The 13292-nt window shown below is 41.4% G+C and overlaps 1 protein-coding gene across 5 annotated transcripts in view; it reads right to left on the bottom strand.

The window, feature by feature from the left end:
* LOC311010454 (uncharacterized protein) overlaps positions 1-13292 on the bottom strand; it is a 78453-nt gene that overhangs the window by 49791 nt on the left and 15370 nt on the right. Inside the window, exons 9-37 of one of the 5 annotated variants that reach the window (XM_084004943.1) lie at positions 12664-12762; positions 12051-12116; positions 11879-11959; positions 10973-11023; positions 10693-10848; positions 10519-10599; positions 10368-10412; positions 9731-9853; positions 9354-9656; positions 9201-9251; positions 9094-9120; positions 8971-8997; positions 8824-8886; positions 7930-8034; positions 7787-7849; positions 7587-7622; positions 6183-6236; positions 5686-5757; positions 4291-4353; positions 3262-3333; positions 2728-2754; positions 2521-2637; positions 2312-2410; positions 2113-2184; positions 1970-2020; positions 1826-1888; positions 1673-1723; positions 1474-1500; positions 1347-1397 (exon numbers count right to left, since the gene is read on the bottom strand). In XM_084004943.1, the coding sequence (XP_083861069.1) occupies positions 1347-1397; positions 1474-1500; positions 1673-1723; positions 1826-1888; positions 1970-2020; positions 2113-2184; positions 2312-2410; positions 2521-2637; positions 2728-2754; positions 3262-3333; positions 4291-4353; positions 5686-5757; positions 6183-6236; positions 7587-7622; positions 7787-7849; positions 7930-8034; positions 8824-8886; positions 8971-8997; positions 9094-9120; positions 9201-9251; positions 9354-9656; positions 9731-9853; positions 10368-10412; positions 10519-10599; positions 10693-10848; positions 10973-11023; positions 11879-11959; positions 12051-12116; positions 12664-12762 (2196 nt within the window). Of the gene's footprint in view, positions 1-1346; positions 1398-1473; positions 1501-1672; positions 1724-1825; positions 1889-1969; positions 2021-2112; positions 2185-2311; positions 2411-2520; positions 2638-2727; positions 2755-3261; positions 3334-4290; positions 4354-5685; positions 5758-6182; positions 6237-7586; positions 7623-7786; positions 7850-7920; positions 8035-8823; positions 8887-8970; positions 8998-9093; positions 9121-9200; positions 9252-9353; positions 9657-9730; positions 9854-10367; positions 10413-10518; positions 10600-10692; positions 10849-10972; positions 11024-11878; positions 11960-12050; positions 12117-12663; positions 12763-13292 lie in introns of all 5 variants that reach the window. The other 4 variants (XM_084004945.1, XM_084004944.1, XM_084004946.1 and 1 more) reach the window with 4 other exon arrangements.

Below are 13292 nucleotides of genomic sequence, written 5' to 3'. Positions count from 1 at the left end.
TGTATTATCTCAGTAAACATTGTAAACATGAGTTTATGGTCTCAATCTCTAGTTTCAATTCTTCTTCAATCCAGCATGATGTTCATTTAGTATATTATGGTCCATTTAGAGTCCAACAGACCAGAAAGCAGGGGATGCTTTAGGGGGCGGGGCTACCTGCTGATTGACAGGTAGCTGATATCACTGGATTTTTTTTTGTTTTTATCAATTCATCCCCCCCCCCTTTTTACAATATGCCCACATTAGATCAAATTCACAGTTACATAATTGACATACATACATACATACATACACCACCTTAAATCATACATATACCACTGTACATCGTACATATACCACCATACCTCGTATATAAAATGTGTACGTCCTAACTATGTGAGCTATTGTCCCACCCTTATCCCATACCACCCCTACCCCTCTGGCTTATTTCCCTCCCCTCCCCTTGCTGGATTCAGTCAGTATCTGAACATAAAGGGGGAAGTACATCACATACAGTTAAATTAGTTAACATAGGAGTGTCAAGTCCCCTTGTCCCTCTCATCTTCTACTAACAAATGTCCAAAGAGTACACCAGTAATAATAGAAATAAATAAATAAATAATAATAAAAATAAAAATAAAATAAGAAAGTAATATTAACCATCCCGAGACAAGGGTGATCTTATCAGTTCACACTGCCAGTAGTATCCTCCCAAATATTCAGCATACATACCAAACATACCATACAGGTACCCCTCAACTCACAAATCCCTATGCACAAATTTACCCAGACATCTTCATACACTTTTATAGTTCATACAAGGAGGACTAAGCCCTATCTACTAACCAGTTTCATCTATGTAACTTAAGTTTAGTCTTCTCCAATGCCTTAGACAGGACCTCGATGCTATTCGCTGTAGCCCCATTCGATCGAGCAATCGAGAGTTCTAGAGAAGTAATGTCTTACAATAAGGCAGTCCATTGAGAGATATTGAGTGTGTGTGGCGGTTTCCACCTCTGTATTAAGATTTTTTTCAGCTGCTGTCAGGCCTAAGAAAAGTAGTTTCTTCTGATTAAACTTAAGCACTAATTGAGAGTCATCATTTAACAGCAAAACAATCGGATTACATGGTATGTTGATCCCATCCCATATGTTGATATCACTGGATTTTGATTAAAAAAAAAAAGTATGAGAAATATATTTTTAGGGGGTCATTTTTGGGGCGTATATATTGTAAAAGTCTTATTTGGATCCAGATAGAAAAGTTAGAGGCCTGGCTGACTAACAATCTCTTTTAAATCCACTGCTGTCAATTTTCACACATTTCTCAATAATTAGTGATTTTTTTCTAAAAGTTGTTTACATACCCATGCCTGGTTCTCCTGGACTCCCTGGAAGACCTGGTTGACCTGGTTCCCCTGAAACAATCATCATGATGTGTGTGGTGTGTTTTAAGCATTTAAATAATAATACATTATTATTATATTTTCTCACCATGGTAGCCCTGTGGTCCTCGGTCCCCTGAGGATAGTGAATAATAACATGAAAAAACCTTCCTGTGAACCACAAGACCTGAACTTCTCTAAAGAAGTACCTTAACTCACTTATTAAAATGCACATTTGTGCACATATGAATCCATTATACATACAGTCCTATGACGTGATTTGAAAGAGCCTGACATTTCAAATGTACCTGGTGAACCTTGTGGGCCCGGGGGTCCTGGTGGTCCAGCAAAAAAGGTTTCTGAGACAAACCAGGAAGGAACACATGAAATATGTAGAGCAAAGTCATAGGAGGTTGAATATGTTTAGTTGTCTTCAATGAGAAAACATGTCTTCCACCAACCTGAGGTTGGCACAAAGCTGCCAGGCTCTCCTTTCTCTCCTTGAGGTCCAGGTAAGCCAACGCCTGTAAGGACAACAGAACAAAATACAACTTATTATCTGCTTCTATCGTCCTGATAATACTTTAGGCTGTATAATTGTTTACCTGGCTCTCCAGCAGGACCTCTGCGTCCTTGAGGTCCCTGTCTAGTCTCACCTAAACAAGAATCGCAGCAGCATGGTGGTTAATCTGGTCTAAACACCTGTTTGAAAATGCCCTTAATATCTGACAAATAGCTGTTGACATACCAGGAAGACCGGGTGCTCCAGGAGGCCCTGGAGGTCCTGGTGGTCCAGGCAGTCTGGCAGTTGAGGAAAACCCTGTTAGAAATTAAAAGAAAAGGTTTAGGTGTGAGTGTGCATTACTCTCTTCCACACTGTTACTCTTAATCAACAGATCTGATTACTCTGACCTCTATAGTCTGAGTAAGACTATAGAGGTACTCACGGTCTGTTCTGGGGCCGGTGGTAGTTCCTGAACTCATGACACTACCTGGCTCACCAGGTTGGCCTTGCTCTCCCTTGTCTCCTTGTTCACCCTTAGGTCCTACATTATGATACCAGAAAAACAATCTGTTCAATTAATGGTCCTCATACCCATCAATCAGTGTTCAACCCCGTCCAGATGCTTATCTTGTGTCAAGAGTTGAGATTTACCAGGTGGTCCCGGGACACCAGCGGGCCCGATTGGACCAGACAGACCATGGGTTCCAGCAGGACCTGGAGGCCCAGCAGGCCCTGGTGGTCCAGGGATGCCCACAGTATTGGAGCCTACTAGCAACAAAAAATCCGAGGCATTAACATTTGACATGACTTTAAGGTTTAAATGTCTAATTAGTAGTTTTGCTTTGTTGCGGTTCTTACCAGGAACAACAACTTTCCCAAGTGATCCTGAAAGACAGTGTTATGTTTGATAGTGTTATGATGATTAAGTAGTAGTAGTAGTAGTAGTAGTAGTAGTAGTAGTACTGGCAAGAACAGTTTACTGCATTAACTTGAATTAATGCTAAATATCTCATAATATTTGAATGGATTTTGATGGCATTTTGTGCAGGGTTCATGGTCCCCAGAGAACATTAGAGATTATTTGACTCCCAAACTAATGACTTACCCATCAGCCTCAGCTGAATTTCATAGTAGGCAAGCTAGCAGCATTCCTAGCAAAGCTGCAGACTCCAAATCATTTTACTGTATGTCTGTGTGAAGTTTATCCCACACTTCCCCCATACAGTTATTACTTGAACCCCAATAACAAAAACAGCAGCAAATGAACAATGTCACTAGAGAGATAAACAAAATGTTTTGGGGCTTTCATTTCTTGTTTCATTAATCACATGTAAATGTAAACATATTGTCGTATAATGCGTTCATAGAACCATTTCCCCCTCAGCAGCCTACCTGGGGGACCAGCATCTCCAGGAAGTCCTGGTGGTCCTCTCACACCAGGAAGTCCCATCGAACCTGTGTCACCTGCAAATAGGGCGACTCCATATTACAGCACAATCTTTCCCTCAAAAACAATGTGAGATTTTTCTCTCTGGCATCCCCAACAAAATAGTGTCATATTATTCGGCATCTACACAGCAAATCTTCAATGTTTTATACTTCGCAGAAGTAGGGTATGTTTTGCAGAAGAGTTACCAGTCTGACTGATGTGTCAGTCACATGTGTTAACATTTACATTACACTTATCACCATAGCAAACGTTGATTCACACACACACACACACACACACAGATACACGCACACACATGCACATACAAACACGCACTCACACACAAACACACACACACACACACACGCAGACACACACACACACAGATACGCAGACCCTTTCAAATAAAAAAGCCCATGGTGTAGAAAAGGTTCTAAATGTTGTCCGAATGGAAATAAAAAATGTTCGTAAGTACAAAAAACAATTGGTTTTTATCAAACATGTGCAGGCAAGCGTTGATAAATCCCACCTGTTCTAAAACACCATGCTCATTTGCATTCAGAAACGCCCCAATTAACCATATATGGTAAGAAAACATCCAACACAGAGAATAAACTTTTCAGTTCCCTTAGTGCAGGTGTATTATTAGTTATTATTAGTACATTGATGGAATGAAACCCCTTTCTGTTGACATTATTAAATACATTGTGTGACGGTGTGAAGTCTATCGCTCCTATTATATTTGGAAATTCAGCATGAAATCCCCGATCAGGATATGGGCTTGTTGTGGATCCTGGAAGGGAAGTGGATGTTGAGCCCGGGGACATTTCTATCTCGGGCATTTGAGAAAGATCAGTGATCAATCAAATCAAAATATTCAGTACATTAACGTCTTTGGTCTTTTTAGCAATGCTTCGAAATTTCATAGAATTCAGAATTCATACACATTCACATCACTGCAGAAAAACTACTTTTCAAAACTCTCGCCTCACCTGCAATTCCTTTAGATCCCTTTGCTCCAGCAGGGCCTTGTGGTCCAGGTTGTCCCGGTTCACCTTTAACCATGAAAACAAGAACCATGCAAATTAAAACTCTTTTAACCTATAAGAACTTCTTCAAGATCAACTTACATTTGTCAGACTGCTTAAATGAAATTCAGAATAGTTTCTTATGATTTACTTTACTTACATTTAATAGAATAAATTACAGAAATACAGAAAGTTTGGTTATACCTCACACACCTTGAGGTCCTACCTAAAGTTAAGATTTTGATACCTAAGGTATTGTGTTTTCCAGTCTCTGCTAGCATTGCGAGGAACTGCTTACTATAGAGTGCTGCAGGGATTATGTATTTTTTAGGGTTGTGAACGATTAACCGATGCAACCGGATATTTGGTTCAACAAGTGAGAAATACGAATTATCAATTCATTCCTAGATGAATCGGTGATAGAGTCATGGATCAGGTATCGCAAGACTTTGAAGTGTTTGGCGGCATTACACCAAAACAACGCGAGAGCTGAAGCTGCCCGCGAAACGCCGTAGCTGCCTAGCTGGTATGAGTGATAAACAAGGGACAACAAGGAAAATGGAGGAGGTGGAGGTGGAGAGGCGGGCGCAGCACAGGTAGGCGGCTGCGACGCTGCCGTGTGACCGCAGGCACTCCATGACTGCACGTGAGAGACGGATGGCTTTGAATGTCAATCGCTTGTGTCTCAACTTGCGCCACAAGAGGCGGACGCCTTTTTTTTGGTCCATGTCTAAAAATGAATACACTGACATGTGATTTTTTTTTTTTTTTTTGCCAGTGCCATACAGCCACAATGCTTGGGGATATGTGGTATTTTACATATTTGAAAAGAAACTATTGTACTGTCACTTTCATAGAATTGACTTCTTCATTATATAAAATATCGACAACAAATATTAACCGTAGAATCGAATCGTATCGTATCGTTCTTACACTGTATGGAATCGTTTTGAATTGAATTGGTCTGTAATAAAAGGATATCGTTTTTGAATCAAATCGTAATCTGTGTATCTAGATGCATATCGAATTGTTTATCACAGAGAGATGTGCAGCCCTAGTATTTTTGTAACCCAACAGGCAGTTAGCATCTCACTGACTTCATCCATAAATGCTATTGGGATGTTTCCATTGGATTACAGCAGAAAAATGAACACTGTGGCAAACAAACGTTTATGCCACTTACATATTTGGTTCTGCAGGACAAGTTTCAGAAATGAACACAAGTTTTATGATTTTTGAAGTGCAAATGCAATTGCCAGAAGTAAAAAGCTCATGTTAGACTATAAAGCCACGGTCACATAATCTTAAACACTAATTTCAGCTGCATGTTTTTCATGTTGTACGCTATAGAGAACACACCTGCGGGTCCTCGTGGTCCCCTCTCCCCATGTTCTCCTTTGGTTCCTGAAAGCCCTGGTGTTCCTCGATCACCTGCATTAACAGCAACTAAGCGTTTCAGATACACTCTTGGAAAATCTGAACTGATAATGATGATATCTTTAAATAATATCATTGATTAATACTGCAATAAACAAATACAATATTCTGCAAAGATAGTAACTTAACCATTTCTAAATATTGTTTTTAGTCACACATCTTTTTCTGTACAAGACTTTTTAATCCTAGTTTATGAGTCATTCTATACTTTTAATGTTTTACTTTTACATTTAATGTCCATTGATCATAATTAAATTTTTCCAACTAACATATTATATATTATCAAAGAGCATGACATTTTTACAACGTTCCTAAATTCCAGTTTTTGCAATGTCCATTTTCAATTAAGTGGGTTTTAACCTTAAAAAGATTTAAAAATATAGTAAAGTTAGCATTATTTTTACAACCCTCAAATGCACCTTTTGGTCCCGGTGCTCCTGCTTCACCCTGGAAACCCTTTGGACCTGGAGAACCTGCACACACATGATTAAAGGGATAGTTCATAATTTTGGACATAAGACCTATTTTCCAAGTGAGCCGGTGTGTTCGAGACGTCTGGAGACGTTTTCAAGAAATTTCATTCAGTTCTTCTAGTTGCCGAGTTCGCTTGTGCTATGGCTAGCGCAAGTCAGTCGTTCTTAGCTAGCATGGCATTAAAAACAGTCTTGCCCACTCCACAGTGCACCCGAGGCAAATCCATTGTAACGGCAGACTATCGATGTACATATGTGTTGATAGAATGTTTGAAATAAAACCAACCTTGCATTTTTAAGGATTTATGTCTCAGCAGCAGCAGCAGCGTGTCATACTTCCTAGTAGGCTATTGCAGCGGCGGAGTGATATCACCTAGCAATTATAAGTTACTGGTTCTATAATAGTTTGTTTACCTGCTGTCATTGCTACAAACGCAGAGTAGCCTGCAGTGCTAGTTTCTTCAATCTCACAGAAATGGACACTTTTGGAGAATATACTGAAACTTTTGAAGACTCTGATGAGGAGTTTTTTTCCACCCAAACCCAACCGTACCTGTACGAGCCTGAATATACAGAGGAAGAATTTCGCGAAAGGGATGCTCAAAGGGCAGAACGTGAACGAGCGACTGTGGAGACCGAGATAGCCCCCGCTGGAGCTGAGAACCGGGACCGAACAAACGGAGACTGGTGGTGCCAGGATGGAATCCCCCACAACGCGTCCGAGGGTTTACGGGTCTACAGACGTAGCAGAGGTCCGGGTTCGCGGTGCGTAATTGTGGGTTTGCGTGGCCGTGGGCTGCCCGGTGTTTGAGTGAGCTCCGAGGGCTTTTCAGACAGCCTTGGGGGTATAAGTGCCGACAGTTTGGCCCGGTTCGATTGCCTATTTACGGGCAGTATTTGGGGCGGCGCGTCTTAGAGTTTTGAGTCCGACCGAGGAAAGTAAAGTTCCGCTGCTGCTGAGAAACTAGTTCCTCAAAAAATGGATGATTCATGCGATGCAAGGTTAGTTTTGTTTCAAATATTGTTCTATCAACACAGATATGTACATCGACAGTCTAGTGTTTTAATTGATTTGCCTCGGGTGCACTGTGGAGTGGGCAAGACTGTTTTTAATGCCTGTCTAGCTAAGAACCATTGACTTGCGCTAGCCATAGCATAAGCGAACTCGGCAACTAGAAGAACTGAATGAAATGTCTTGAAAACGTCTCCAGACGTCTCGAACACACCGGCTCACTTGGAAAATAGGTCTTATGTCCAAAATTCTGAACTATCCCTTTAAAGATTCATACATGACTGCCAATCAATAGGAAATCACAAAAATCTGAAAATCATCAGGAACTGAGTCTTTACCAGGGCGTCCTGATGTACCCTGCTCCCCCATGGCCCCTAAATCAAACAAAGAAAGCAGAGTGGCCTTTGATTTTAAGATCTGCCTAGATGGTGAGGTTACTATGTAACTTTTATTAGTGATTTAAAATGAGAGTGATTTATACAGTAAGTTCAAATTGATCCCATCTGGCCTATAAATTCACAATGACCTCTGACGTCACCTTTCGGCCCTGCAGGTCCAGCAGCACCAGCAGGACCTGCATGTCCTGACTCACCTTGAGATCCTGTCAAAACCAGGTTTTATTTTCAAAGACTGAACATGATGACCGATTCAACATGATGACATGAAATAAACATTCTCTACCTTTGTCTCCTTTGTCTCCAAAACCTGGTGGTCCAGACTCTCCACGGGGGCCCATCGGCCCATCCCTACCCCTCTGGCCTGGTGGTCCCTCAGAACCTAGTTCACCTGGTCACAAAGGATGAGGGACTCAGTCCATGTTTTTTTTAACTACTAGTGTCCTCAAAGAGCAGAGAAGATGATTTAAACTAAGTAGTAACTGAACCCCAAAATTTGGCTCAAGTTGCTCAAGCCCATAGTGATCGTAATGTCACCCATTGGTTTGTGGACTACAGTTTTGAAAACTTGAGTTTGGCATTTTGGCCATCGTCATTTGGATCCATCTGGCTTCTGGTGTGAAGCTGTTATCCAGCGTCCCCTGCTTTCTGGTCTGTTGGACTCTAAATAGACCGTACTCAATGAACATCATGCTGGATTGAAGAAGACTTGAAACTAAAGATTGAGACCATAAACTCATGTTTATAATGTTTACTGAGATAATACATCAACAAGAGAAGTAGGGTGATTTTCTCATAGACTTCTATACTATCAGACTTCTTTTTGCAACCAGAGGAGTCGCCCCCTGATAGCTAGTAGAGAGAATGCAAGTTTCCAGAACTGGAGGTGCCGCCTGCTTCAGCCAGGAAATTGAAAAAATTCCTCTAGAACGTGAAATTAAATATCAGCATGTACAGGGGGAGTGTGGAGAGTCTAGAGTCTATCGTCACCTCAATTTCCATAACCAGTATAGCATTACAACACAGCACAGGTATTTTCTCTGTTTAAGTATTAAGTTGTTCATATGTGTCGGTTGGTGACTCGAGTTCAAATACTTTGGACCAAAAAGATTTGGACCTGGATAGATCAAATAGCCAGATACATTGGTTTCCTTAAGAAAAAGGTTTAGTTTAACACTACCTGCGCTTCCCTTTGGTCCCCTTGGTCCATCCAATCCCGGGTGACCCATCTGCCCATGGGGCCCTAAACGACATAAGATATATAAGAGGAGAAGCAATGGAAGAGAAAGGAAGGAAAAAGCTACAACACATTTGTTCTCAGTCTCACCTGGCAGACCAGGAAACCCACCATCTCCTGCCAAAGACCAATGTACAGTTGTTATACAGTTGACTGTACATCACACGCTGCTGTTTGTTACACTTTGAATACATATGCAGGACAATTGCTCACCTTTTTGTCCTAGCAGCCCATGGTCACCTGAAAGAAACAGCCAGCATTATGATGGATATCAACAAAATATTAATTTCAGAATTATGTTATGATTTGTGCACACATGCCTTTTGGTCCTGGATCTCCTCTCTCCCCTTTTAATGAATATGCAAGTGTATCTAGAAGGAGAAACAAGTGAGGATCAATCAAAGTCGAATGTCCAAGAAGTTGTTTCACTGAGGAACTCATGAGCTTATCAGGGTTGATGTATATTTATGCACCTCTCACAGCATCCGAGCGGAGTTCAGCCCGAACCAGCTGCTGAACGGCTCTCTGCAGGGTGGCACTGTCCTGTCCTGGTCCACTCCCTCCAACCCCGCCAAGCCCAGCGGCCCCCAGGTTGATCCCATTGTCAGAGCGGGTTAAGGTGGACCCTGAAGAACTCCTGCCAGCGTAAGACGAGTCCAACGGGTCGATGATGTTGATGCCAGTGGAGGCTGACAAGCGGCTGGACATGGCTGACGCTGTGCCACTGATGGCTTCGAGAGCATCAACTCGGCTCTTGAGGCGTTTGATCTCTTCACCTGTGAGGCCAGAGAGAAGATGATGTCACCTTCAGTGGCCCTTACAAAGATAAATAAGAGAATGCATGCCTTACCCAAAGCAATTAGTCCAAAGAGGAGGCCAAGGAGGAGGAGCAGGCTGAGCAGGAGGCCCAGCAGCCACTTCCACCAGCTGCAGCAGGAGCAGAAGCTGAAGCCTGACTCATCTGTACGAATCTCTGAGAAATAAAAAAGACAGTTTCGCGTTTTTCTGTACTGTTTAAATTGTTTCTCCAATAGCCTGGATTCAGTAAAGGAGTCTTGAATGAAAATAACTCTTATGTACTATTTAAAGTGTTGACAATAAATGAGGGAAGTTTATATTCATCAGCACATTTGTGAGCTTGGTCTCTTATTGTGCCTAGTTTATGATTTCTGATGGATACCATTTTCATATCTGCATGCTAAATGCAAATGCTAAAGGCCAGGAGGCGATTAGGAAATGGTGATTCGGAATGATGATTTTACAGAGTGGTTCTGTCCCTGTGACTATTTCTTGGCTGGCATTGGAGGCAGCACCCCATTCATTCCTATGAAAGGTTAACATCCGAGTTTAAAATGACCCAGAGCAGCCGGAGTCATGTTATCTTTTCACCTCTGTTGAGAATATAGGTTTTGGCGGTTGTCGGGCAGGATTTGAATGTAAACCTGAGCATACAACAGATTACAGTAAAAGGAGACACGTTTAAGTACCTGCATAGGTGGCTTTGTCTTTTGTGGCAACATTTAGGGTTTCAGCTTTAAAAAGAAAAAAAGAAACAACAAATAATTAGATGACCGAACAAGAAATATAATGTATGTGATGAATGTCAAAGCCAGTAAGATTTGTTGTATATGAATTTACATTTGGCATCTCTTCCTCCGTCCATTGTGTTGGATGATAACCTCTGTTTCTCTCTTTTAAGGGAGTCCCCAGAGTAGGAAGCTGTGAGACACACCAGGTACAACAACACTGGTTATTCATAATATACCAGGGTTAGTAGTACAAGCAGAAGTACTTGTAAGTATTTTGTATTACCGGAGGCATTTGAAGCAGACATGAACTGCTTCCCTGTGTCTTTGGTCATGACCAGCCGCTCCGTCTCCTTCTTAACCGGAATATTTTCTTTCTCTATCAGCACAAATTTAATGTCTTTGCCTGAGGCCTCATCGATGGTGGGACTGTTGGCTCTCACTGTGAATAAATATAACGTCTATGTGATTAACACATTTTAAACTAAAGTTTTTTTCAAATGACAACACTCGTGAATCAAATGTGCTTTCAGTCCTTTTCTGAACACAAATACCAAACAACTCACCTGTGGTCGGGCTGATTCCAATGCCTGATATGTTTTTCTGCACACCATAAACTGTGAGGAGACAAACATGCTCTTTTAGAAGGTAACGTATATGATTCCTAAAAGATATGTAGATTAGTAAAGCTTATAGGACACACGGGCACTAACTATTATGTTTCCTCATCACATCCTGAGTGCCATGGCATCTCTGAAATCTGCCTTTGTCGCAAGTTATTTGAGTGATGCATAGTGACTGCCCTCTACTGGTTAGAACCCATCTATTAAATTGTGCTCTCAGGCTGATCTGGAGCCAGGTGACGTATAAGGAGACCAACATCTCCTGTTTCTGCAGTGAAGAGTAGCCCTGACCCTTTCAAATCGCATATGCTAATTGCTAATCGCTAGCATACACATATCCCAGCCTTGCATGTAAACTTAAATTCACAAAAGTTTATGAGAGTTGAAACTGTATTTTCAATAACAGACATTATTACAGCACTTACCTAACCACAAACATAACATTAACATAACATGCATGCTAGCAATTAGCACTGGTGATTAGCGTGAGCGATTAGCATTAGCACTATCGACTACCATAAGTTAATTGTAAGGGCCATCATGAACGCTAAGTTAAAAAAGGGTTAAGTCTGGCTACATGTTAAAGGAATGTAGACCAAGACCCGCAGCTCTTCATCCACACACGCCTATCAGCAGATAATGTGTCAATAACACTAATTCAACAGGTTTTGTTATGCTAACGGTTTAATTTCAAGTCCACAGAAAAGAGAGAAAAGGCCCGTGCTGTGATTGTAATGCTACACGGGTTACAGACAAAGAGCAAGACTATACACATGTTGATACTTCCAGACTGGAGGCGCTTCAGACAAACCTCTGGGGTTTAGTTACGCTTTAACATCACTGCTTCACCTATTTGTGTGTTGGTTCCAGTTGACGAGAGGACCGCAGGGCTGGTACTGGCCAGGTTATTCTGAACACCGTACACAGGCACTGAGACGGAGACAACCACAAAGTAGTTATGTACTGTCAGGGAAGGAAGGAAGAACCCAAGTGTGCTGTGACATGGCAGGGAGAGAATCACCAGAGCTGCTAGCAGAGAGTCCACTGTTCATGGAGGGAGAGCTGAGTGTCCGGTTGTTCTGAGCTCCTGCACATGACAGAACAGAGCAGAGTCTGATTGGTGCATATCACCGTTGGTAACAAAATAAAAACTTGAAGGTGTACTATGCAGGATTTTCTTTAAAAAAATGCACAGTTCGTAAACAGTGATGAACATCTGTAAGTGTGTTGGCAACCGAAGTGCGGTGGAGGGCAATGACAATGTCGGAAGTTGAACCACCAAAGATGGTCAATGCTAAACAAATAGACTTTGGAGATGTGTGTGCAATACAGTAGAAAGTGGCCTGATATTTAGTGGCCACATGTATTTAGTGGAGAAACCTAGCATGGAACATTACTCCAGCGAGACATTGCGAGGATACAAGTCACTAGATCATCCAACTACATTATCTGTGGTCACATACAGAATGTCAAACACCATGACATAGACTCTGTTTGACTTTATTGAGTTTTAAAATGGACCAAGAACAAAAACATGCTTTTTTTTGTGAGAAAAGGTATGACTATGCAACAGCTAATTGAGAATTGTTAGATCCAAAGTTATTCTGACTTATTGGTTGTCCCATATGACTGACCTGACAGGTAAAAGGTGGAGGAAGTGGAGAGGTTGTTGGGGTTGGTATTGTAACCGTAGCTACTACTCACACCTCCGGACCAAATGCTGCCATAGTGTTCTATCAGGGAAGACAGAACAATTAAAAAATCAGGGCAGAAAATATAAACAATCGCACATTACTACTCAATGTTCTGGTATGTACAGGGAGCCTCATTTTATGGAAAGCTGATGGGGCCAAAACATCTAGTTCTGTATACGCATTTATAAGTCATATCTGTTCATCTTAAGACTACAGAAAATACCTTTAACTATATATATATTTTTTTCTTCTAACATCTCAAGGCATTTGTGTGTTAAGATGATAGAAAATTCCCTTTTTACACGTACATTTTTTTGGAAAGTTTGAGGCTTCCACGTAGGGGCGGTGTTGAACTGTACATATGCCTATAGGTTATGGTCATAAAGGTTTGCTAGTGAATAAGTAGCTATCATGTGCCTTATTTGCACCTGTGATTTAGAATTTGGGAGAGTCCATTTGTGTGGGGTCGGTGGATTTCTGCCTTAAGAATGGCCTCCAGAAACTTTTCAAATAATTGTGCTTGAAATTGAAATTTTTGGTGCCTCAGATTTATGATGTCTTAATGATGC

This window comes from Eutrigla gurnardus, assembly GCF_963514095.1.
Source record: "Eutrigla gurnardus genome assembly, chromosome: 3".
In the NCBI taxonomy this organism is placed as follows: domain Eukaryota; kingdom Metazoa; phylum Chordata; class Actinopteri; order Perciformes; family Triglidae; genus Eutrigla; species Eutrigla gurnardus.
The sequence above is the reverse complement of the archived record's forward strand: the minus strand, read 5'-3'. Positions and strand labels throughout refer to the sequence as shown.